The sequence below is a fragment of the Calidris pugnax genome, unplaced genomic scaffold (genome assembly GCF_001431845.1).
Source record: "Calidris pugnax isolate Ruff unplaced genomic scaffold, ASM143184v1 scaffold138, whole genome shotgun sequence".
NCBI lineage: Eukaryota > Metazoa > Chordata > Aves > Charadriiformes > Scolopacidae > Calidris > Calidris pugnax.
The window spans coordinates 897577-924594 of NW_015090858.1; the positions used below are offsets into that span (position 1 = coordinate 897577).

The following is a 27018-nucleotide window of genomic DNA, read 5'->3' on the forward strand; positions in this document are numbered from 1 at the left end:
AGCTGTGCCCCTCCCTGGCACGTTGGTCTGTGTTGGTGCCTTCAGCAGGGGACTGATTCACCCACGGACATCACACTCAGCACCCTGCCCTCCTGGAGCTGGAGAAACCCAGTGAATCCTGGCACGGGGCCCTGCGAGGGGGGTCAGGTTCTCTGTGAGTGAAGGGCTGATGTATCTGTGCCAGTAACAGAGGTTGCTGTACGTTAATGCCTGATCTCAGCACTAGAAGGTTCCATTTCCTTGCCGATGCTTGCAGACAGCACGTGGGAGGTCATCTGCAGCTTGCATTCCCCCCTGACTTCAGATGTCCCAAATGCATTCCCAGTTTTGTAAAACCGTCTCCAGATCCTGTTCTGGCAGCTGGAGGATGTGATTTCACAAGTGCTGTGGTAAGACAGGAGCTCCCAGGTGCAGTATCTTGCTCCCTGGTCCCACCGGTGTCCTGCTGCAGTGAGGAACTGGATTTTTCCTCTGTGGATGCACTAATACAGCAACGACTAGCAGATGCTGTAGGTAAGGTCCTGAGCTAAAACAAGTATGTTGTTTCTACAGCTGACCTTTATAGCTGTCAAAATGATTTCATTTCCAGTGTATCCCGGGTTGGGCAAATGGAAGCAGCGAGTCCTGGGGGTGAAAGGTTAACCTGGTAATGATGGGCAAGAAATATCACAGCCCTCATCTCTGCCAGGTTCTAGCAGTGTCTCAGGGGAACATTCTGTCCTCGTGGGTCTCCTCCCCGGTGTCTCTCTGTGAAGGTCTCTCTGCAGCTGAAGCACAGCAGTGGCAGAATCTCTGGTACGAGCTGATGGGATTTATTACAATGGGAGGTTGTTTCATGCAGGGACCATTAACTGAGCTGTAGAATCAGAGGCAAAGACTGAAGCTCTTTTAATATGTTTGATGTGTGTGCACAGCAAGTATAGGTAGTTATTACTCATAAGATACCTTATAATTGATTCCTGATTGATTGCTCCACCAAGTGAGCACACATCACTGGTGGTGTCACCTTCAGTGGGAGCGTTGGGATCTCCCTCGTGCTCTTGTAGGGGTGTCTCTATGTTCTCTACACCGCTCCAAGGCTCAGAATTGGTCAGTGGGGTGCTTCTCACTGCCTCACCCTGACAGGAGGAAGCAGTAGCTCCTGTACAGACCTATGACCACTGTTGGCTCTGAGTTATTTCTGCTGTAAGACTGCTATGTGGGTGCTGTTTGCTCAGTTTGGTACTAAATTAGGAAGTGAAAGGGACTAATGCTGTGATTGACCCCCTCCTCTTCTATGCTGATTTAAAGAATCAGCATTTTGAAAGACAAACATCATGTCCCTTTGAGGTAACAGAGAGGCTCTGGCAGGAACCAGACCCCACTTTCCCGTGCTGCTGAATTGAGAAGACAACCCAGAGAGTAGCTGTCACTTGGAGACCAGACCTCAACTGGCAGTAACTGGTGGGATCAACCATTGGTGACACGAGTTGTGAGAAGTGGCCAAAACTGCATCTCGTTTCAGGGCAGTTCTCTCCAGTGGGTTTCTCTCTCGGGGTTGCTCCCGGTGGGCAGTCCTTAAACACACTTCCAGAAGCACAACTCCATACCCACCTTGTGCAGGAACAGGCTGTGTCTTTAATTGCAATAGGCTGATGCTGCGGTAACACTCGGTGAGTTTTTAGACTCTGTTTGCATTAGAAGATCCATTGTCTGCCTTGTGCTTCTCCCAGAATTCAAAGCAGGCATGACTTTATTTGGAAAAGTAAATCTTCTCCCTGGGAGATTTCACACTTATGTGTCAGCGACTCCACGTCGTGTTTGCTTAACTGACCATGGCCTTTTCTCTGATTGTCAGTCAGGCGAACAGTCGATCGTGTTTGCTTAACTGACCAAAAGCCCTTTCTCTGATTGTCAGTCAGGCGAACAGTCGGGCTTTTTCCTTTTCATCCCTTGCCACCAATAATTAAGAGCATTTCAGAAGTGTGATCAAGTGGAAAAAAATTTCTTGCGTTTGGAATTCTGTAAGTAATCTGATGGTACATACACTGTGTTTATTTTTACAATTTGACATGTGGGAGATTCTGTCTAATGAATTAAAATGCCTTTTTTTAATACTAAAAGGTGGCTGTTGTATTTTTACATATATTACACATGCATTATTGACTAATGCATCTTTTGAAATATCCGTGTGAACTCTGCAGGTTCCCTCCTTCCATAATTATCTTGCCAGTCTCTCGGGTGGTAATTTTGGCCATTAACTAGCAGTAGGAATGTATTTTTCTGATCCTCTCTTGTAAAGTGCAGAACACTCTACCTGTTTCCTTCAGCCTGTACCTGAGACTGGCTTGTTTCTCAGTACGTGTTAAGGCCCTGCTCTGCAGGGGTGTTTAGGTGCAAAGGTGTGTAAAGCTGGAAACAATTTGGAGTCATGACCTTAGGTACAGAAAAATATTCTGGTCAACTATATTTATGCTGATTTTCCAGTGTGCTCTAGAACTTGTGTTTGCAGGTAAATGGGCTTGAAGATCATTTTCTTTTGCAAATTTTGCAAAAATTGCTTGGACTCACCTGAAGGACGTTGAGTTCAGCCTGAATACCAAGAGGACGTGCTGCTAAGCAAGCTTACAGAATAAATCATCGACTTCTTCACAGTGTGGGATGGAAGTGTATGAACTCAGGGTCTGCCCCTATGCAAGGCAGCACAAGAGTCACACGGGGCTGCTTCTGCATAGTTGGATCCAGTAGAGTAAATCTTTGGTCTTTCTCAATGTGACAGTTTAAATTGCTAAAGGAATTCTGACGATGTTGCCTTCTCATATCCCTGTGAAGGGCACCCATTACACGCTGGCTGGGTCACCAGGGTTTGCTTTGTCCATCTCTGAACTGACGCTGTCACTGTCGCCTGCTCTAGTTTTGGTTGATGCTGTGGGGCAGTTCTCTGCTCTCCATGTGGATGGACGGTCTCTAGCACTCGGGCCGGGCAGACACCACTCCTGCAAGGTGGGCTATAAAGGGAAGACGCCGATTATGGGTCTGAAAGAATCCATAATGGGAAAGGTGAGAATGGTTATCGCTGATTTTCACTCTGATTTTCAGCTGTTGGATCTTTCTGTGGCTGTTCCAAGGCTGGAAATCCCAAGTGCAGTGCAGAATTCACGGGAAACAAAGGAAGTCACATGCCTGCTCTATCATTTTTTAGTTTTTACTTATAAATGCAACCATTGCCTCAGGACATGCCAGGAAATGCTGGTGGATTTTTGCATTGTTCAGATGAGTTTGAGACTTTGGCTTTGTATCATCTCAATGACAACCCTCACTGTTCACATAGTGTTACCACCACTGGGGTTAACCGGGGTGGGCAGGACCCACCTGGTAAAACCCATTCTCTCTGGTCTTTATTTTTATACAGCATCTTCAACATACAAAGCACTTCAGAGTAAGCAGCTTGTCCTGCCCCTAAAAAGCATAATATATGGATACACAATATAATGAGGGGATAAGTAAATACGAGGGGATAAACAGCATTTGCTCAAGGTCTCTGATATCATGTAGCTTTGGTGTTCCTTTGGAAAGATCTTGCTCTTTTTGTCTGTTTTTGTCTGTTACTGTGTTTGGTATAATCTATTCACTACATCAAGTTTCCCTAACTCTGCGTGGGTGGATTAATAATTTTATTTGTCTACTGCAAAATTCTGTTTTATTGTCTCATCACTGCATGGGTCAGTAATCTTTCAGTGCATGCCCTTTTCTCTAGCACAGAGATGATTAACTTTTGCAATAACTATGCAAAAATGTACCTGATAGCATGATAGGAACCTTCACTGCATTAAGGGGCATGCTAGTAGTTTAGCAAAATTGGGGGTCCTGAACTAGTCTTTTCTTGCAGCATGGATCCTTTTTGCCACTCTTGGTAATGATTAATCAGTTTAGCTTGGGGACACAAACCTTCAGAAGTGACTTTCTCCATCCCACCCTAAGCCCAAACCGTGGTTGGTTGGGTTTGAGCTCAAAATAACAGACTGTGGTGTTTGATGATGTGTTGGTCAAGGCAAGGCAATGTGCATCACCCTGGGTTTGCTGAATGGTGTGAAACAATGGAACAGACCTGTGAGCAGACTTGCTCCCGATCCTGGTTTCCAGCTGATCTAAAGTGATCTCCACTAGTGCTTGCTGCAATTACAGGCTCCAAAATACAAAAAACCCAAAATTTAAAGCATGGACAAGTTAACTTGTGCAGTTGCATTTACATCATTTGAAACAAAGGTTGAGTATTAATGGCACTCTCTATCCCAAAAACACAGCCTTTTCCATAGCATCCTCCACTTTCATATATTCCAGATGGGATGGGTAGTTAGTGCACTGGAAACGGGGGTTGTTGCGGATATACTTAAGGAATTCTGGAGCTCCAGGGACGATGACATTGTCAGCCAGAAGAACTGAGCCCTTCCTCAGCAAGTTGCATTCCTAGAAAGAAGAGAAATTGCTTCATGGTGGCTGTTAAGCAGACATTGGCTTGAATGTAATGTGCTTTCATGTTAACCATGTCCTACTCCAGTGCCTGCATCCAAAAACTCATTGTACTACAGGTTTGGGGGGAAGAAAAGACATGAGAGAAGCTGAGTGACTCCCCGATCCTTTGTGGTCGTGGTCTTTCTGTTAACACAATCAGTAGAACATCAGAGATGCTGATAAGATGTTGGGTCATTCAGGTTCTGAAATAGCAAATCAAGTGCAGGACAGGTGTGCAGTTTGCTGCTCAGATTGTATCCAGCTGTGGCTATATGGTTGGCTTTCATGCCTAACATTTGAAAACTTTTAATATGGCATTAAAATGTTGTGGTAGCTTTTAAGGTCACCCAAGAGAGTGGCAGGTACCAGTCTGCTTTGGCCAGTCTCAGTCAAACTCCAAAACCACTAAATGAATAAAAGAGATTTTCTTTTGATCTTGTACAACTTTCTGCCGCTTGGTTCAGGGGCTGGGCATGAAGCAGGGTTTGTGCACAATGAAGATCACTGACAAATTTCCACAAGGCATAATTAACTTGCAACATTCACTTCAAGTGCAGTGTTTATCCTCAGTAAACCTACAAACCTAATTTTTACTGGTATTTTTTTGTCTAGTAGAAGTTGCTTATCTGAGCTTACCAGCTGGTTTAAAACAGCAAGCCTGCAGTTAATCAGGCTGGTTGTTATCCTGTGGTTACAGACAGCAGTCGTAGCCAAAACATGGGGTGGCTTTTGTCACTCCCAGTCTATTAGAGAAGCCCTGTTGATGAGTGTGCTGTGGAGGCTGTTCAGCTTACTGCTTTTGCCTCTGGTGCCTGAGCACCAGTCAGCACAGCAGAAACTATTTTAAAAGCATGGCAAATACCCTCTGGTCTGTTGCACAGTTTACAGAAAGCTATAAGTGACAACATGTGATATTTTCAACTGGTCAGCAGGATTTTAGATACTCTTTGTGTCAGGTTTTTCTAGAAGTCCATGAAAAGGAAGCTCTCTGGGCCACTTTCACTATATCTGAGTATTTTACATTCACATTTCCTATTCACTATTCGTATTGCAATACATGCCAAAATTGCATGTTAGAAGGTTTGTAACATCTGAGAAAATGTAGGGATCTTTTCTTCATCTTTCTCCTCTTAATTGCACAAGGGGTTTTTTAGGTGAAGCAACTTGGTGTGACAGTTGCATCAGCCTGACACTGGGATGGAGCTGAGCTCCCTGTTTGTTTTGGCTGTGGTGTGGAGGTTAAGCTCTGATAAGGATGCGCTTGCTCTTCCTGGTGGAAAGAGCCCCGTCATCCTTACACAGCCACTTCAAAAGAAAACTTTCTCTGGGTACAAAATAACTGTAGGGAGGGAACATTTTCTTCAGCTACTTGGATCAAGTGTTCCAGTTAGTGACCATGCAGACGCTCCTTCCAGGGAGCAAAAGACCCAGCTGATGCCATCCTCCAGCTGGGATGTCTGCTGCAGGCCCAGGAAACAACATAGTTCAGCAGGATTTGCGAAGCCCTGAGCTATGTAGTGTTGGCATTGACCTTGACACAAGTTTGGGATCCTCTCCCCCAAATCCTCTTTTCTTGTAAGGATGCTGTCCTCCATTGTACAGGTGAGGTCCTCCATGGAGAGTAAAGGCCTCACAGACATCATGACATTGGCTACTTCACTTTTAAGACTGGAATTGTGCAAACTGACCTGAATCAGGATGGTGTCTGGTGTGTATTTGTCTTTCCAGTGGTCCAGGAAGACAAAATCCAGAGTATCCACTTCATATTTTTTCTTCAGCTGGGGAATAATTTCCTCTGAAGGGCCTTCTAGGATTTTTACCTGAAATGCAAATCCACCTGATTAATTGCGCACCATTATGAAAAAGCACATGCCTCTAGCTCCTTTTAAATTGTGGCCAGACACCAACTACCCTATTTACAGCTCATTATTGTGTCAGTTGAATTTTTTCATAGAGTTAGATCAAGTGGACTTTTTTCTTTTTGGCAAATCAACTCAATTATGTTCCAAAACATGAGCTTGGTTTATTTTTTTAATAATAGCAGAAAAAGTGGCCTGTTGTTTCTGTTGGATAATGTGATTCTTTACTGGAAACTCCTGGGAATCTCCTGTTGAAAACAGTACCTTTAATTACTTCTTTAGTTGCATCTCAGTTGGATGTTGTAGTCCAAGGGAAGCGAAAAATACAGAGCCCAGGTTAGTTGAGAATGAAGCGTGAGGCTACAGCATGTAAAACTGGTATGGGCAGTGGAGGGAGGAGGCAGCACAGAGGCTATTGCATCGTCCTCACAGGTTTATTGGCATAACTTTTGCTAAACTGAGAGAAGCCACTGTGCACTGATTTGATACGGAAGTGCCATACACCGTGAGGGGAGGAAGAGAGTGGTAAGGAAATCTGTCTGGCTTATGACTCATAGCTGATGGGGAGATTAAATCAGATGGGGAAAATGCAATTTTACATGTCACTAGTTCTTTAGGTTCTCTTCAAGAAGTTAAGAAACACATTAGAAGACCTCATGGTAAGATTTATTTCCTCTAGTTTTTGTCATCTACATTTAAGTGTGTTGTCTGGTTGAACAGACGGGTTCTTCTCAGGCATGAATCCCTTGACCTGCCGTGGATGTCTGCCTTGGGCCAAGATGGATTATAGACCGGAATTCCTGCCTTTGAACCAACTGTACAGAGAGTCAAGACACCTCAGATTGCACAAAATTTAGGTATGTGTATTGGAACCAACTAGATTTGGGTAAGTACATCTCATCTGAAGTCCGTTGCACATAGTGCCACTGCTGCTTATGAGCTTTTGTAACAAATTAGACTACGGTTCTGTTTTCTGTTGTGCTCAGTCTTGACACTGATTTGAACATTTTAGTTTCTAGAGAGAAAATCAATATTCTAGACTTGTTTTGGGGAGGTAACAGTGAAGTTCTCAGCTGTGCTGCTGTGAGAGGTCAGGGACTGTAACTAGGCACGGAACTAGTTAAATTAATAAGGTCTGTGAGTGCAAGAAAAAAAGAATGTGAACAAATGTCAGATGGAAATCACAGAAAGGCTTCTGATTATCAGGAGGAGGAATCTGTGGGGTGTTCTTGCAGTTCAATAATGGCAGTAAATCTAAACAGTTTTGCAATAGTGGTTACTAATTTATGAAAAGGACTGTGTGTGCTGATGTCCTGTGACTACAGTAAGTGAAATAACTGACTCCAGAGCCTCCCTCCAGACCTGCATTATTCTTGGAGTCACTACAGGTTTTGAGAATAGCCTGTCTCCTGTACTAACCAGTGAATAGTGAAGAGGCCAAACTGGAAGATGAAGTCTAAATGCTTTCAAAATGTTAAGGAGATACGGATGTATGTGATTGTTTCTGGTCTTGTCTCTCCGAATCTTCATCCTGAGTCACACAGCAAAGAACTCTGGAGAACAGCTCTGATTGTTTTGGTCACAGTCACATACTGACAAGCCTCGAACTCTCTCTGACTCTCGGCTGGGTCAGCGTCGTACTTGGACCCCTGACTGATGCCAAGAAATTTAGCTCACTTGCACTGTATATACAGAAGAGCAGATGACCTTGGTCCTCTGCATGGGCACTATTGAGCCTGATGGTTAACTCTGCTTGTTCCCAGATGCTCAGGGTGTCGGACTTGCTTGACAAGTAAATAACAAATTTAAACCTGTTATTGTTATTTCTACGGATAAAGTCTCACTCTCCATGTATTGCTTCCTCATACCAATCAGAGACAAATGGTCTTTACCTTATCTTGTACTCCAGCAAACTCAATGATCTGTTTAGCGATAGCAGCAAACTCGGGGTTGAACTCCACGGTGAGAAGACGAGCTCCTGCCTTCAGCAGGCGAGCGATCCTCACGGCTGAGTACCCACAGTACGTGCCCAGCTCCAGGGCAACTGAGGGCTGCACCTCTTCCACTGTCTTGTCTAGAATTAAACCTGAATAAAAGGGAAGCAGGTTGACTTTTGTCAAGATCAAACTGGTTCACATATAGAAGAGCAAGTTACTGACAAGAAACTTACAAAATCCATGTACTCAGTTGCTCAGGACATTCAAAAATTAAGGGCTGTTGTCAAATTATATACTGCTTCCTTTGCAAATTGGCTCATGTATAATCAAGTTGATCATGGACATTCTCAGTTTCAAAATGCAAACTTTCAACTAAAAAAATCTTACTTAGTTTCAAAATATAAACATTTTGGAGTAAAGAAGTGCCTGAATTAACTAAAACATTTATAATGTTACAAGGGGAAAATGCAGTGTTTTTTTCCAAGAGTTTATTGTAGAAACTGGCCATATTTGTGAAATATGTAATGCTTGAATTTTGAGTGCTCGTATTTGTTGCAAACGTTACATGCAGTGGTCTGATAGAAAATTTCTCATCCTAAATACTTTTTCTTAGAGGGAAAAAGAAAAGTCTAGTTACAAAGTTGCAAAATATTTGGATTCACTAGATGAATTTGTGGGATGGAAACATTAGTCAATTGTTAACAACAAAAAACATTCCCAAAAAGCAGTGAGAGTGCACTATATTCAGTCCTTCTGAAGAAAGGGATTTATTTGTGAGAAAACTGTCTTCTCTTACTTGTGTGGCTGGAAACTAGAAACTAATCTCAAAAAGTATATGATGGGATTTTACTCTGAGCCATGGAATTTTTCAGTGTCCGTGTACATTTCATTCCGTGACACTTTCCTGGGTGTCACTTGTTTATGAACAGTCTGATGATGATGAGATTTTGAGATCGTGTGGTCACTCGCAAAATCTTAGGAACTAAAGATGTGTTAACTTTGATGGTTCCTATCTGAGGAAATGTGATCCTGTCAGAGCAAAACTGGAGTGAAATTTTTAAGAATATAATCCCAAATGATCAAAGTTTAGAGCTTTAAGAGTTCCCCCTCAGCCACCACCTACTGTTGTGCTGCCCTGAGCACCCCAGCTTGGTGTGCAGAGGAGCTAGTTTCACAAAACGTACCCGTGACAGAGCAGCATTTTTGTTACTGTGCTTACAGTTGTATTTCATTAGCTATGTTAATCCCAGACTAAGCTAATTTCCCCTGCAATTTCCCAGCAAGAAGTACTTCAGTGTCTAATTCATAAGGGAACATGTTAATGTTTTGCCATTACAGTTTTTTGAAAAGACTGACACTTTCTTGCAGCTAAGAATAAATGTTTTGTCCACATATTTTCCTTCAGGAGGCAAGAACAAGATGATTTACTCGCTAAGTAGCAACAATGTCTGACAGCTGCTTTTGTGTATGACGTGGGCAGGATTTCTCTCTTCAACAGTAGCTTATAACTTCTGCTCGCATATACAAAATTCATATAGTTTAAAACACTTTAAATTGCTATCTTTTGGTTAAGGATCTGAAAGTACTTAACATAATGAATTATGCATTAAGGCCACCCTGTGTAGGAACTGAGGTACAGCACAACCCTAGATTCTTCCCGTAAATTGCTCCCCTCTGCTCACACACGGGCAACGTGCACCACACACAAACCAGCCTCAGCTCCTCACAGGACACCCCTCCTCAAAGGCACGGCTGGTTACCGAGCTGCTCTGCTGCCCACCAAGCTGCTGTGGGTTAGTTTCCAGCAGATGGGAGTTCCCATTTGAATACAATAAGACATCCTGTGCTGTGCTAGTCTGGCAGGATCTCTCGAGTGCTGATCCCTGCTGCAATTACCTTTCTCATCGCCCACGTTCATGGCCCACTCTTTCTGGGAGCAGTACTTATCTATAGTGTCCATCACACTACGGGGGTCTCCTCGGACTGCGTTCTGCAGCACAAAATTTAAAATCCTCTGTTCTTTGCTCTGATTCATGATGAAATTGGTTATTTTCTCCCGGATTATTTCATTCCAGATAAGGGCAGCGCTGGCATTTTTCTTGATGAGCACCACAAAGAGCAGCAAAATGAAAAGCAGGAGGAAGACAATGAACAAAAGGACTGAAGAGCTCTCCAGCATCTGGAAGGAAAGAGAAAAACAGCCCAGGGTTAAGGTGGCACAGGAGAGCGCTATCCTTTTTATAAATACGAAGCTGAATAACCCACAACCAATCATACCGAACAGGAACACACAGGGTTTAATTATGATATTTTCCAGAGTAGCTGGAAATGACTCTCTGTCACTTGGTAATGGATGGTGCTCTGTGGCACTCCCTTTAGAAGCCAATTTTACAGGCAGTCAACAAGTAGCTTTATTTAATGCTCGGGTCCCTTCCCCCACGCAGCTGCTCAGGCTGCCTCCACACATGCCACTGCACAAGGAGCCTCTCAGTACCAAAGCTGTTCCAGCCATTTTTCAAACGATTTAAAAATCTTAAATTAGAGCCTGCATGTGATCCCGCTCTCCTAATTTTCGAGCAAAGGAAAACTTCTAAGCTGGCAGTGGTAAGAAAATATGGAACATCTCACCCTTTAATTTTCAGCACAGAATCAGCAGCCGGGCACTGTGGGATGGCATTGTTTGGAACCAGTCTGCAGGTCCCAAGTCACTGCCCTGTGTGCTCTGCAGAGCCCTCAGCTTGTGGCAGCAGGACTCAACCTGCCCCTTCCCTTCAGAGCCTGCAGCCCAGGTACCCAGGTGGAACAGTTTACAAAAGATAGTAGCCTTTTTTCCTGCTTATAAAGCCTTTGACACAAGCCATCAATCTGATAACTTTTGAGAACAAAAGATGCGTTTTCTTCTATAAAGTAGGGATGTTTTCTCACATAAAGCTGAATCCCTGAATCAAAGACCTCTGGCTCATGAAATTGAAGAGATGCAATTAAAGGGCACATTGTGCTTCTGATGGGCCAGCTCAAATTATCTGGTAGGACTGTGCCTACTCTCCCCCTGAAGTCCCGTGCCATGGCTGCAGGTGCCTGTGTGCAGCGGGGGGTGTGTGTTCCTGTTTGTCCCTGAGTTTAGGGCGTCTGAGCATTCAGCTCAGCAGATAGGATGCATGTCACCCTGTACAGCTCAAGCAATAAATCCTATCAAAGCCATTGACTCAGATGGATTTCAGACAAGCCAGTATATAGTGCTCCCACGCAAGAGTCACAGCACAAAAGATCTGATAAAGAAGGGGTTCTTAAAATTAAGGAATTGATTTAGGCTTTGAGAAGGTGCCAAAGTCAGGGTTGTGATTTGCCTGAGGATTCTCTGCGTGTGAAGCTTCTCTCATACAACCCAAAACACACCTTGGCTTCGATGATGCAGCTGATAACACCTCTGCTTCTCCACCTCCGCTCCCCACGAGTCGGGGCTGGCAGTTGCACACCAGGAGGAGAGCACGGGTTGGAATGTGCTCCAGTCAGTGTTTGGACAAACAAATGCCAAGTTCATTTGTTCTTTAAGTCTAATTGACATTTGAACGCAGATCTAAAGGATTCAGAACCAATTTCTTAACCTCAGCAGGCTGGCTTGGGTTGCACCATTTTTTAAACTGTTATTTTAAAGAACATGACACTTAACCCCTTCCAGTCTCTGATTCTTTCTATCAAGCCTCTTTCTCTTCCAGCTTGCTAAAAATGGTGAACAGCTTCCACCTGCACTTGCATTAATGTTCTGCCTACCTGGAGTTCAACAACACCATTGCTCCAACAGGAGCTACAACATCCTCAAAAATTTTGCCGGAGTTGCCCAAGGCCAGAGGTAAAAGGGCTATATAATAAGCCAAATATTCCCCCACCTTTCTTACTACCTGTTCTTGCTTCCCTTTTTTGTTTGTTTCCCCAAAAATTGTCCCAGGAAAATCCTAAAGTTTACGGGTGGTCAGACCATTCAGTAGTGGGACTTGGCACATACACGTGGGAAAAATCTACCCCCCAGCTTGAGATGGTGACTCATCATGCAGAACACACTCTGAGTTCAGGAGATGACTGAGTTTCCATGGAGATCTGCTCAGCCTGCAGTAGAGCCGATGTTTGTTCACCCATCCGCTTATCTTAGTGGCACAGCAAGTCTGGTTTGTTTGGAGCAGTTAAAAGTCAGTTTCTTTTGCTTTTAAGTAGTCACCAATGTTAATACTTATCTTTCATGCTTTCCTTGCAAAGTCTGACCTGAGACATTTCCTTTCAGGAATTGCTTTCAGGGCCCCCCCAGCATCATTAGTACATGATTAGTACTTCTTGGACTTTTTGAATTTCTTTCCTAGCGAATAAGAACCTGCTTCTTACCTCAGTACCATCGTAAAGGCCTGGCTGTCAATTTTAATTCTTCCCTTCTATGCACTAGTAGTTCTACTGATCAGGCCCCATTGTCCTGCACCTTCCAGATGGGAATTCTGTTCTTTCTAGTTCTACATGAATACATTCCACATTATCTGCCCATGGAGAACTGGGCTTGAGCTATGAAAATATTGTTAGTTTAACAGAAAATTATCTCTCTGTACTCACTTGGCTTGCGTGGCTTAGTTGATTGTATGGTCATTGTTGATGGATTTGGATTAGTGACAACGGTTGAGAGATAATTATCCCGTAGTGTAATGAACGGATGGAGCCCAGAAACCATTTAGTGATGGCAGCAGGTATCTAACCTTCCTGCCTCTGGACAAGGAAACAGTGTGAGCCCCGCGTACTAGTGACTTGGTGGCCATCCAACCATGCTCGGGTCCCTCTAGAACTGAAGACTGTTGAAATTCAGAATTATTTTAGATTACTACCAGACATAATCCTCTGGCTACAATGGGTATTTTGGCATCCTCTGAGTACGACTTGCCACAGGCTGTTGCTTTGGCATTACGAGATTCTGCCAGCGTGTTTGGGGCTGCCCTTCAAAGATCTGTCAGATCTTTTACTTTCTGTCTTCTTAGATGTGAAAATAAATTTAGTGATGGCAGTAGACTGTAAAAGTAGCCTGCCATGAGCAAGATACATCGGTAATGGTCATGCACCCAGCGCGGGGAGAAAAAATCTGTACCAAAATAGGTAATTGCTTTCATATTCTTAGCTGGAAAATATTTGATATGAAAATTAAGTGCGTAATTCAACCAATTTAAAACTACCACTACCTAAGAGACAGTCATGTTATGACAGCTTCAGAAAATGCAACTGTAATTTTAGCTTTAATGTGGATTCATGAGATTCATTAAATATGCAATAAAACTAAACTTGCACATAGTCAAGTTTCCCATAACCACTTATTACAAGGCAGTCACGCTTATTATTTAACGCTTGTACTGAGGTCCCAAATACACAGGTTAGCACTGCAACCTCTTCTGTGTATTAAAAACACCATGATAAAGCAAGCCTTCTATTTGAAAGCCAAAATTTGACATGGAAAATAGTAGGCAAAAAGAAAAATTGAGCAAGGGAATAAACAGAAAACTGGAGGGATAACATTATGGAAAGGAGTGAATAACACATATCACTAAATCTGTTTTTGAGAAGAAACATATTAAAATTTCATGCCCAAACCTGTCAAACTACTGACGAGCCTTTCTAAAGAACTGGGTTATTTTCTTATGCATCTAATCTTACTCATTTTGGCAGGTTTCATAAGACCAAATCATAACTTGATTTGCAGTTCAGCAGTTTTCCCCTGATGCAAACCATAATCAAACAATCAGCACTTAGATGGGAGTACTTCTGTTTCAGCTTACAGAGATTGAAAAAGCCACTTGCAAAGAGAGAGGCAAACACAAGCTGTGGGAATCTGCTGCCCCAGCTTACGTGTCCCCGAAGATGAAGTATCTAAGTCATTCCAATGGCTGTAAAAGAAGCCTCAAGAGATTGGCTCACACTTAAGGGACTATTATGGCAATAACTGACTGACTACCCCCTTCCTATGATATGATCTCCAGTTTTCCTATAAACCTAAAAATGCCTGTGTGACGGAGCACAAAACAATACATCCTGTTCTTCATTCTTGTACAGGTGACTCCAGCCATTTCACCACAGGTTACGCTACGAATCTTTCAGTAATGCTCTTTGTCAGTCCTTCTGGTACATTTTTCTAAGTGCTGTTGTAAAATGATTGGTCTTAGAATTCCCTGAATATCCTGTTCTTCATTTTTGTACAGGTGACTCCAGCCATTTCACCAAAGGTTACGCTACGAATCTTTCAGTGATGCTATTTGTCAGTCCTTCTGGTACATTTTTCTAAGTGCTGTTGTAAAATGATTGGTCTTAGAATTTTATAAAGTGAAAAAATAAGGATTAGAACAATTGGTAACATTAATTTTTAAGGTAACTGAGTAACCAGATGAATTCAAATTGAGATTTTTCTCAGTGTTTCATAAAAACGGTATGAAGTTTTCATAACACTGTTAGAGAAATGTATATGGAGATGTGATCTAACCTACTGATTGCTACTGTTTCTCTGATTCCAAAACAACCTCCCTCTGCTAAAAACTGGTATTTACTGCAAAGAAAAATAAACATATTGAAAATAAGCTCATTTAAATGCTCTGAGTTTTAATAAGGACATATGCCTTAGTGAGTTTCACACTTAATGGATTAAAAAAGCATCAAATTTATTTAACTATTCTGAAGCTTAGTTCATTGTATTATGAGTAATTAACAAGACCTCATTTCCTACAGATGCAAAAATAAGAAATGAAAGGTATTAAAATACTTGGGAGGTTGAAACCTGTTGGATAGAACATTTTTCTAATCAGGGTGAATCCTTATAAGCCTAATTACAGAACCTCTCATTACAATTTTAGCTTGGGTAAACTGATACTGCTTTGCTTTGTACTGCAAATGAAGTCCTAAACAGAATCACAAAAAATCTCTTCTACAAAGCATGGACATTGGACTGCTGTTCCCCAGGACTGGGATGAGAGTAAATTTTGGGATTCTGAGTCAGGAGACTTTGGTTTGGGTCTTATTTTGGCAATAATTTTCTGATCCGCTTACCTACATTTTGTTGCCACAACAGAAAGTTCAAGTTACTGCTATCTCCGTAACTTTCAAGGTGTTATAAAGCTGAATTAATCTTTGTCAAAGTCCCTGCTATGGATATATGGGTAACACCTGAGGAAAGGCAACATGATTTTATCTGCATTAACTAAAGAAATCTATTTTGGGATACCAAGACAACAAACGCCTACATGACATTATTATTCTTGAGTTTATGAACAACAGGGAAAATGTGGAGACAAACAGCACTTCAAACACTTTCCTTAAGTGATTTCAGCCTGCTGACAAACCAGGCCTTTGAGGAAAGATGATGTTACATCTAATCTTGCTATAATTTTTCATGCATTTAATCCAACTGCCAAGTACTGCTTGGTTGTTTAAGAGTTTATTACAAGTCTCCAAGCATCCAGACAGTACTTCAGCATTCTGATGCTAAAGGGTTTAGAATCTAATTTAAACTTTATTAGCTCACATAACCTGGTGAATGGGGAGTGCTTGGTAAATTTATACCATGCAACCTTTTTTCCAAAATAATCTCTCCATCAGTCTGATGGTATTGAGGATAATAGAAATGGTCTATAGTTGTAGAGTGCCTGGGGACAGCGGGGCCTAAATCATTGCAGAGACACTGCTGCTGAGTCTGCAGGGACTGCAAACAATTTTCTAGAGGTTTTCTTACAGAGGCCAAACAAACTAACAGATTAAACCTGTGAAGGAGGCGGGTGTACCCCCTGTTTTTAGAAAAGGGTTAAAAAGGTTTAAGTTCATACTTGTTAAAAGCTTCTGCTGAAATTATGCCTGTAAGTACCTCGTGCATTGCAGGACACAGCGGATTTGGGTATTAGTGGGGATGTATCAGCTGGTTAAGAAGCCTTGGGAAAACAACGCGGAAGAGTCAGCACATTTCTACGCCCGTTGTAACCATGGTGCTGCTCTGCCTAGGGCAGAGGAGATGGGGCTGGGGCTCCTGACTCTGTCCTGTGCTGCTCAAAATGAGGTAATCTCTGTTTGTGGCATTTTGCTCTTCTCAATGTTTTCCCGGGGCACAGGAAAGGCAGAGTGTTTTGGTCAGAAAGTCTAAACTAACTTCTGCCAAACACATTGTATCCCATTGCTGTCAGCAACGCAATTCAACAGCTTCGTATTTTAGTACTTTCAAAGGTCAAAAAAAAGATCATTTTACCTCCTATTCTTTCATTATTGTTTATGTATTTTCAAATGAGTGCAACACTGTGAAGAAAAATCAGCATATTGCCAAATGTGAATAGCTTGTATTTCAGTGGAAACTTAGTCTGGGAGTTTGACATTCAGATTTTCCACTGACATCATGAAAACAAGCTGACCAGACTGAATATAATTTTTCACTAAGTATTTCTTGCACGAATTCTAAATTTCCCCCTTCTTAGGTTTTTTTCAAATTACTATAATTTAGCTTCGCTACCATGACTACAAAAATTCAGACTTCTGTAAGTGCAAAGGCCTTTTGTCTTTTCTGTTTTCCGCTTCTCAGGCTGAGGAAACAAATACGGGTTTCTTCTTACTGAAAGAAAGGAAAAGAACAGAAAAGTGCCTATTGCCTACCAGGGAGCCCCATCAACTAAGCTTCATAAGGGCATTTAAATCCATTCTCCCCAGACAGATTTCAATTAGGATAATTGCTACCCACTTAAAACTCCCTTCACGGTAGCCCATGTCTAAGTGGTATTTGGTGCTATAACCCAAAGAAAAGGTTTGTATAATGGTTATGTGCCTCATAAAGATCAGGGTTCAGAATAAACTGGCCACACAGAGGGGCCTCTTCTCCATCCCCAGGCAGGTCCCTGTGGGTCCATAGTGTTCTGATCCAGGCTGACCCAGTGAACACACTGCAGGAATAAAGCCAGAGTCTGTGGGGTGGGAAGAGAATTCTTCAGGGATCAGAAATGCACTTTTCCAGACCTTAAGCAAAGACAGTTTTTTGGGAATACGATCCTTTCAGGTACCCCCTAGGCAGCGTTTGTTTCTGATAGTCCTTATTCCCACTCCAGAACTCTAGATACATTTGTACTATTTGTACAAGTGTTTGAGGCCAGTGGTTGGCATTGCTCAGCTGAGTTGTACAAGCCCCACCTGGGAGGCACTGGGCTGCTAAGAGCAGAAAGTGCTCTGCCCTGTCAACACACTGGGAGCTGGCCTGTAAAAACTTTTCTCAGCTGAGGGGTAAAACAAGCTCCTTATTGAATTATTTTTGCCCTGAATGGAGGCAGGGAGAAAGGGCTGGAAGAGGAAAGACCAAAATGGCTAGCTGTGCTCAGCATAATCACCTGTGACAGCCTTATTTCACATTCTCTCTGTATCACAAAGATCAAGGGCTGAATCCTCAGTGTCCCAAATCCCCCCTGGGTGCTCCTGCCCTGCTTCCAAGGCTACCAGCTAATCTAGTGTCAATCTGTCTCTCTCCCAGCACAGTTTTCTGCTCTCCACAAGCTGCTCCTCGGGCCAGGGGAGAGCACAACTGAAACTTGGTAGTGAGGACACCCACTGTGGGACGTGAGCGAGCAGGGAGGAAACCACTGAAATGACGGCTCATTTCTCTGGAAACAACATCTCTAAGGCTGGAGGAGGTGGGATCCACCACAGCACAGAGGGTAACCAAAGCACTGGGTGGGCAGAGGCAGCCTGAGACAGAGCAGGGCATGAGACTGTGGGCTCAAATGCCGAGTGCACCCCCGGAGCAGTGGCTGGGGCTGGGTGGGCAGAGAGTGTCTCTTACTTTAGCTAGAAATTGCTTTCTGAGAAATCTCTCCTGAGAGAGTTTTAGCAAAACCGGTACGGATGGCCTCGCACATTAAGATCTGGTTTCAATGCCTGCTGCCAAAATGATGTTTTTTCAGAAAATTCCCAGTCAGTTCTAATTCCACTGATCCTAAAGGAATGCTGAAAGACAACAGTGTGGGACTGGCAGAGACAAACCTGATACCAGCTGCAGGCTGCTAAGAAATATTGCTAAACTTGAGTGACAAGTAATTGTTTGCAGTGTTAATGTGGTTAAACTCTTTTTCCACTAATGCAAACTAAAGCTGTAAATCAGGAAATTTTTCTTTTGCCTGTAAATACTGCAATACTGTGCAAATGCACGAGATTCTGGACCTGAGGGCTTTGTTAGAGGAGCCCATGGCTGAACAAGCAGAAAAAAGTAAGCTAAAGTACAGAGATAAAGTAAAGGCTGCTTATGGAGATTATCGGTATGGCATGTGGTTGACAGTCTCGGTAAATACGAGTTTGTTTTTAAAGGACAGAAGGTAAAGAATGTCCATAAAGGGCACTAAATAGATACTCTATAAGCAGGAACAGGGCTAGCAAGCAAAAGTCCGAGCTTTTTGTCAGTTCTTCACAGCCGTTTTGCTGTAGCAGGACTCCCTCTTGAGAATGAAACCCCCATAAAATACAGCTGCAGCAACACATTTATAAAAGCAGCTATTGAGTCAAATATGACTGAACTGAAACTTGCATTCAGCTCTTTCTTCAATACAAATGAGTACCAAATTCCAGCATACTTATAGCCATAAATTACATTTTCAATTTAATCGGGGTTATCTCATCTCACGTCTTTCAGCTGTCAAGGTTTACAATACAGCACAAATGCATTACACACAAATATGTCCTACTCTTTCTCTGTGAAAGCTGTTGCTGCCCACGGACTGGCTTCCTGACAATGAGGACCAGTCAGAATGAGGAAAACACCACTTCTTTCACATTCACCACTGTTTAAAATAGAGACATTATCTAAGATAACAAATCATGTCAAGTCTGAGAAATAAGAAAATATAAATATGTACCTTTCTCAGTACAGCTGAAGCTGTTGCCTCCGATCTTTTCCTGTGCTGCTCTGATGTGGATTTTATAGAATAAGAGTCCAAGAGCCTGCAGTATTCAGTCACATTCGATCACATCACAGGAATAGCTTATCAGTTCTGTTACAGGGACTCTAAAAGGAGCAGCGTCCTTTTCCCCAACTCCTCCTTTCACAGATTTCTGTGCTCCTTAAAGGTGCTCAGAGCTCTAATAACCTCAGAGAAAGCTATTCATCTGTCCCCTAATTACAGTGTTCTTGTTACTTAGTTACAGCACAGTGAATGCTGACAAAGTCAGGTATGAGCCAAATCTGCGCTCAGTGTAAATGCTCTCTGTTCAATCAAGCAACTCCAGGAATGAATTTGGCCCAAGGGATTTAGTTCTTTTTTCAGCGCAGACGTGGCATGCCACAGCCAGCTCAAAAGTCGTAGAAACAAGACCTAGGCGTGTGGGTTAAATATAGAGTGCTGCTGGAGGGAGGGGAAGTATGTATAGCAAATTGCTTAACAGCAACCACAGGAGGTGCAATCAATAAATTATAAATAGTACACTTGAATTTCTGTAGCTTCTAGCTGGAAGAGTACTCTGCTACAAACAGCTCTAAGGTAAACGAAGAGGTTTATTCTAATAAACGTTGTTCTTGGCTTGACTGTCTATACGGTTTCCTTTGAGGTGGAAACAATACAATCAAGCTGCAATTAAATTGCCCCATAAAAGAAAATAATAAGAAAAACCAAACACAACTTGGTAGTAGTTCTCAGCTGTATTCTCACTACAAAACTCAGATCTAGTCAGTGAGGGTTTGAAGCTCTAGCCTAGAAACTTTTTAAAGATTCAAAGAAAGGGTTTGTATTAAATGTGGCAGAAACAGGAGCTGAAGAACTGAAAATGGGCTTTGTCACATGAGGGGGGAGGTCCTTGAAAGAATTTGGGACTACCTGAGAGTATGACAAGAGAGAAATAAAAAATTTTAACTGGATGAATTGAATAAAGAATTGTGGGAAAAGGGGTAGGTGAAGATCAAAGTGGTTTTAGTAACTCTAGACAAAACATAAGACCCTGCAATATAGCACAGTACCCAAGGTCAATACAGAATAACTTTGAAGTATCCCCTTCCACTTATAAGAGAGCTTTAGCTCAACAAATATTTTCTTGTAATCCAGACATCATGCAGAACAAAGAATGAAATAAGCTATACTGCACTCCAGCTCTACTGACAGTATTTCCTGCCTGGTCGAAAACTGGTTGTGAAACCATGACAGGTTGTGTCCACACGATCCCTGACACCACCCACAGCTAAAATCAACTGAGAATTTCTTTTACAGCTGGGCTGTGGAGAAAAGAGCTTAAAACAGTAGAACTTATCTGCGCACTGACCTGGTTCTGTAAGCACACAGCTATTCTTTGGGGACGTCCCTGCAGTTAACTACAGCTAGTGGGGAGCTGGTGGGTGGTATCAGCCCAGCTTCTGCTCAGCAGCATAAATTACTGCCAAGACTTACCAGATTGAGCCGTGTCCCATGACAACACTTTTCTAAAGGACGTCTAACTTTGAGCTGAATCATATTCTTCAGGCTAGAAGCATGGGAGGAGCAAACTTGCTTCTGCCTGCCCACAACTGTTTACTTGTGTGATAAAGGTTATGCCTGCACAGTAACCCTTTCTGTTGTCTGGATACTTCCTTACAGAAGTAAAGATGCTGAATGCCACTAACCGCAAATTAGATAAAGCCAGAGGTTCAGATAGTTAAACCACTCAAACTGGCTGATAATGTCCATCAGTTGCTTCCAAGTTAATAGAAATCTGAAATCTTGTAATAGGTTATTACAAGGTAATTTTTTCTCCAAGACAAGTTTCTTCAGTTGGCTGTTAGACATTGGCTTATGCCTTTCTCTCATTTACCTTTTTGCCCGAGCCAGGGCCTATATAGGTATGGATATTTTGGTAAGTTTTTACTGACATCATAACAATGCTACAAACTGCAGAGTTTGTATGTACGCTATTCACGTGACTTATCCTTGTTTACGTAGTAAAAATTTACCCTGATATTAATACATCTAGGTTAGAGAACTGTGGAGAGCTATCAAAGCTTTGGAGTAATGCCATTTTTACACTGGGACAAGATCTGAAAAGCTGGATTTTGTACTGCAAAACGCTGGGATGCTGCATCCACGGGGCACATCCATGGGAAGATGCAGGCTCAGGATGAGCAACGTCACGTGAACGGCAAGAGGTGAGAACAACTGGCTGGTTCAGCCCGACTGGCTCTGGGGGTTGGCAGAGCTGAGCACAGATCTGTCCCCACAAACCTGAGCAGACTTGCTCCTGTCCCGAGCTCCCCAGCTCTCACGGAGGCTCCCCAGCTGCAAGTGCATGACACAACGTGGCAGCGCCGTCCCCACTTGCTGTGCATAGCGTGGGGCTAAAGCCTTCCCAGTAAATCCACGCCTGGCATAACAACAAATGACATTCCCTTCATCTAATAATCCTGCCCAAAGACTGGCTTGTAAAAGCCTAGACAAAGGGAGACAGGAGAGCTAGCACATTACCATAAATCCCACAGATCATGTGAAACGCCCAGTGGAAGAAAATTCTTTTGAGTTTGCATTTTCAGGATAGCAGGAGGGATTTTCTTTTATGTGAATTTGCTGTTTTCAACAGTCAAATTAGTTCTTCTTGCTGAGAAACGTGTAAAAAAGGAATTTTGAGAAAGGAAGCACCACTCGTGTATGAATCAGGAAACTGCCTGGAGATATCTAAAACAGGAAACAGCTAAAAGAGAAGAAAGATGGCCAGCAAAGTTGTAAAAATCTAAAATTTAGCAGATTATCCAAGCAGTTAGATTATTTTGTGTTTACTACGCATCTTAAAAAGTTATTGTGTAGACTGAAAAAACTTCCTGCTTTTGAAGACTTTATAACTCCTCATGAAAACTTTGAAACTCAGTTAAGTCTACCATATTTCTCCCTCTCCTTTTTAGTAATATATGTTGAAGCATTTGAATGAAGTCAAGAATTTGTGGTACTTGAAGCATCACCTGTTTCCGCTGAGCACCACATCCATCTCATAAATCTGAGCACCACATCCATTTCATAAAGCAAAATTAGTCATTTCTTATCAGTTTGGCATTTAACTCTCCTAAAGATTGATTTATCAAAGCTCTTAAAAGCAGATATCAAAAATGCAGAAAAATACAGCAGAGTTTGATTGTAAGCAAACAGCCACAGATTCCTTCATGCCAATGTAAAGCAATACCCAACAAAAAGCAGTATCGGAAAATTCTTGCTACACAAGTCAGTTAAGAAGCCTGAAATATAACTGGTTAAAATGTATCTGTTGTTTACCCTGGATCTGTGTCTTTGAACAAGGGTCCTCACTTGTGAGCATAATCCCCACATTAGAATACTATCTATGGATTTAGCAATTTGAATCGTGAGAAGGCTTCACCTTGCTTTGAAAAAAGTCTAAGGGTTGGTAACCACACCTCCCCTGCTACCACTTATTCTGTCTTTCTGCAGCTCTGGGATACAGTTCTCTCAATTGCCACGTTTGTATTCACCATTTGACATGCCTTTCTTCCATATGCTTTTTCTTTCCCTCCTCCTTCCCCCATAACGCTAAGGACACCGCACTACGCACCAGTGACAAAACCAAGAGAGTACAATCAATCACAAGACAGACGGAAAGAAACCCAAAAAAGTCCTACCTCATGCAGAGACCTCGTAGTTCAGCCAGTGATCCTGTACAGTTCACTGACACTCCTGTAAATTATTAATTAGGTCATGCCACAAAATGCAACCACTGCTACAATCCATTTTCTACCCCACCCACCAAAAAAGAAACGTGATGACTTCCAAAGATGGTATTTGCCCGAGAGCCCTCCTTTCCCCACCCTCCAGGTTGCTAAACTGGGAGCATAAGACATAGAGTAAACCATGCCAGAAAAACAGGAAAGACATGAAGATGTGTCTGAAAAGCCCAAATTTCTAAAATGTTAGGTAGAAAAGGTGTTTGGTCCTAGATGTTTTCATGAGGAATAATTTAAGTAAGCCATTGATAAATGTAACAAAAGGTGTTTCGTATGAAGGAAAGAAGAGAATTCCAAGCTGTCCTTACAATAAACTCAAAAGTAGAAAGTCTGCCCGTTAACAGGACCAATTAATGCCTCACAAAACCCCTATTTTGTTGAATGGATTTATATACATTTCTGAAATGTATTACAGTAGTGTTTCCTTTGCCCTTTTAATACCACACTGTTTACAGTACATTGAATAGACATCTCCCCCTGGAAATAAACCAAACCACATCTAATGTATTAAGTTAATTTATGACTAGTAAATATGACTAGCTACAACTGTCAAAATCCTGTGGAAATTTGATGTTAAATTTGATAGCTATGTTGTAAGAAGTTTTTTTTTAATCCCAAGTTTTGAAAAAATATGCTTTCACTGCAGAAACGGAATGCTTTACGTAAATGCTTCCTGATACTAGAATGTATTTGCCATGAAAGGACCTGATGCTTCCTTCTTAAAAGATAAATATTACACATATGTAGAAAAAATGTGTACCACTAATTATTTTGATCAGCTTAACGCTAACCACAAAAGAATTAGAATAAGAAAGTTATACGAGATGAGGCAAAGCCAAATTAGGAACCACACCTGATAACCAGAGTGTGTCTCTGGTCCCTGAGGAGGATTTTTGCAGTGTAGCAGACACCTCCTCAGTGCTGACTACAGCAAACTGCAGTGGCTACTGCTCCTGTTGCTGTTGTGATCACAGGCAAACCCTGCTCCTCACTGCTGATATTTGCCTCTATCGGTCTCAATGATCATGCTTGTAAGAATGTGCAAGAGGCAGCAGAGTGGTGTTACACAGGCTTTGTTCTTTCCTGTGAAGATGGGAAAGCCCTAGCCCATGGCACTGCACAGGGCTTTGTCACTAGCCATGAGATACAGCCCGAGGAATGGTGACACCCCAGCTTCCCACAGTCTGCCAGAGGCCCAGCGGTGGCTATAGATAGTCCTGGCTCCCAGGTGACTTCAGGAGGATGCCAAGGGAAAGCAACTGACTCACTTCCAAGCTAGAAAAGGGAGGGTGTGTGTTGTGTTTAGGAACGCAATCATCTAAAAGAAGCTCCCATCTCACCACTGCTGCGTAGGCTGTGGTTCACTGAGCCTCTGAGCTCTAAAATAACGAAAGCAATCAGTAATGCCAGTGTACAATGTGGCTGTTACAATGGGCACTTGGCCAAGATTCTATCATTAAAAGAGTTTAGAAGCATTACTCCAAAGTTATCATTAATTCTTTCCTAAATTGCCACCGTGGGTGCTGTTTAAAGGTAATGTTTTCTATCCAGAGCTTTGCTACACATAAGGCCTTTCGTTATTAGCAAAATGCCATAATGCTGCAGGGACATTTCTTCACAGAAACTTGTTGGGTGTTTGGGGAGATTTAACTCTGCCCTTGATCCTACGCGTCTGAACTAAATGCTGTGAGAAGAGCATATGCTCAACACTGCCTGGTTCAATTCAGGATAGTGGCTAAAATGAACAGCTACAACAACTTTGCACGCATCTACCTGAAAAGCATAGATTAGTATCTGAATATGCTTGAGGCCTCTCAGTATGCTCTGGTTATGCCCTTCTACTGCTGCTGCAGTGGGTAAAAGTGTTTCTAGTGATTTATTGATTCGTGCTGCAGGAGGCAACAGAGAAGGGGGTTGCTTTAACAGCATCAATACTGGACAAGTCACCAATCCATTTACTGAAGTGATAGTAATTCCTGTTTCGTATATTTTCAAGCATTAATGGAGAGAAAAAAAAATAATCATAACACCACCCTGGAGGTGGTGTTAGTTCTGCAAAACTTTTGAGTATTTTAATTTCCTGCCATTTCTCCTCAAGTGTGGACCAGGCGACTGATGGTTTCTGAAACAAACCGGTTGGATGCTGCCCCCTGGAGCCAGGCCCTTGCTGCGGAGACAGCTGAACCGTGACTCCCTGTCTCTGTCACCAGCTCCCCTCCTCGAGAAAAAGCGGCCGATTTTTTGTCCCAGGCTCTGGTTTGGCTATGGCAGTATTTATCACACAACTCCCTATGTACAGCAGCAGGCACGGTCACCACTGTGCCTCAGTAAAGGCCAACAGCCAGCACTTCTGGATGAGAAAGACCTTGTTCCCTGCAGTATCGTTTTGATCAATGCCAACTTTGAGGCCTTTTCACCTCAGGCTGCCAGAATACATTACAAGCATTAATAACTCCCACAGCTCCTGCCCAGAGCAGGTCAGCAGCGTGGCTTTAATCAACAGCCAGCATGTGGCACGGGGACAGGAGATGCTGTTGCAGGTAGTGGAGCATCGGAGGTGCTCCGGCGGGTTCTCCTGGGCCGTTACCGCCACAGCTGAACCCCGTGTCCCTGCTGTTTTTGCTGTGCTGTGTCACTGACCTGTGGAGCGTTGGGCCCTGCCCCGCCATCTTGGCTGAAGATCCCTCTCCTCTCGGCCTCGAGGCCCTGGCGCCTGCCCTCACCGCTGAGCGCGCCTCAGGAATCCGAACCACCACCACCACCACCACCACCACGCCTTGTCTGCAAGAGCTCGTGGAAGGGAAAGGCTTTACTCAAAGCACCTTCGCAGAGGATTTTAACTTTTCAGCCTGTGCGCTGCACCTGCGGGAGGGGCTGCCACAGCTCCCACCTCTCCCTTACAAAGGGATGTGAGGGGAAATAAGGGGGCTCTGAACATCCGTGAAGGTTCTGGGCACTCGTGTTTCTCTTCTTACCCAAAAGGCCTTCCCTGAACCCCTCTCGCAGCAGCATCTCGCAGGGGAGACAAACCAGTCAAGCAAAGCGGGTTTTTTTTCCACCTTCCAAACATCCGATTTTAACGCAAACGCTCTTCTCTAACGCCGGAGCCTGTGCCCGTCTTCTGAAAAGGCCCCTGAGGAATCCGCAGCGGCTCCAAAGCGGCGGCCGCCTCCCCTCAGCTCTGCGCCCCCGCCGCCCCTCGCCCTCACGGGGCTCCGCCGCCCTCACCCACCCGGTGTCGCCGCCCTCCACTCAGGCGCTGCGCGGGCACCTCGCAGGGGTCCTGGCTGGGCGCGGAGGCCCCCTGCCGTACAGCATGGCGGCGCTGTGGCGGAGGCGGGAGCGTCTCCTGGGAGCGGCGGGGCTGTGCCGTACGGTGCGAGCCCTCTCAGGTACGGGGCGCCCGCTGGGATCGGGGCCGGCAGAGGCCGCGCCTCCGCCTTTCCCCGCGGGAGGCGGCCGCCGTCTCCTCCTGACGCCCAAACCGCCTGGGGAGGGTCCCCCGAGCCCTTCCCACCGCACGCCCGGCGGGGAGAGACGGGCGGGCGCCTTCCTTGAGCGGCCGCTGTGGAGCCCGGAGCCCGCTGCCCGCCCCGCAGGCGCCAATCGCCTCCCGCAGCGGCGGAGGCGGGGAGGGCGGCGGGCTGCCTCCATCCATCCCTACCGGCGGCCGGAGCCACCCCCGAGCTCTCTCGCCGCCCGTCCCTCGCCCCCGTGTTGCTGAGGGAGCCCCGGGCCGCAGGTGGCGGTGAAGTGGGCAGGGCCTTCCCCGTCCCTGCCGTGGGGCTCCGGAGAGACCAGGCCGTGCCTCCGGGCTTAACGGCAAGGACCGGGGGGGGATCAGCCTTCCCGGTCCCGCTGCCCAGAGGAGTCCCCAACCCCATGGTGACACAGCTGGTGTCGGGTGCTGCGGCCTCGGCTGCCCGCCCTGAGCCAGAGAAGCAGGGCTTGGCCTGATGCACCTCCTAAGAAAGGAGTTACCGCTCACCTGGGGGCTTCTCCTGCCGCCTCAGAGCTGCTGGGGAGGCTG

At 44.0% G+C, this 27018-nt stretch overlaps 2 protein-coding genes across 7 annotated transcripts in view; one reads left to right on the forward strand and one right to left on the reverse strand.

Annotated features, from left to right (window-relative positions):
* Nucleotides 1-3173: 3173 nt before the first annotated feature.
* COMT (catechol-O-methyltransferase) lies at nt 3174-26445 on the reverse strand. Of its 6 annotated transcripts, none has more exons than XM_014944001.1 (5): nt 26221-26445; nt 10184-10466; nt 8243-8436; nt 6180-6311; nt 3174-4446 (listed from the first exon to the last, which is right to left on the reverse strand). In XM_014944001.1, exons 2-5 carry the CDS (start codon nt 10464-10466, stop codon nt 4267-4269), a joined length of 789 nt encoding a protein of 262 aa, XP_014799487.1. In that variant the 5' UTR covers nt 26221-26445; the 3' UTR covers nt 3174-4266. The 6 variants fall into 6 exon arrangements, with proteins under 6 accessions (XP_014799487.1, XP_014799488.1, XP_014799489.1 ...); XM_014944002.1 differs by lacking the exon at nt 26221-26445 and adding an exon at nt 25964-26145; XM_014944003.1 differs by lacking the exon at nt 26221-26445 and adding an exon at nt 25629-25650.
* The window catches only part of TXNRD2 (thioredoxin reductase 2), a 28769-nt gene continuing 28055 nt past the window's right edge, over nt 26305-27018 (forward strand). Inside the window, exon 1 of the mRNA XM_014943996.1 lies at nt 26305-26380. Coding sequence (XP_014799482.1) covers nt 26305-26380 — 76 coding nt within the window. The remainder of the gene's footprint in view (nt 26381-27018) is intronic.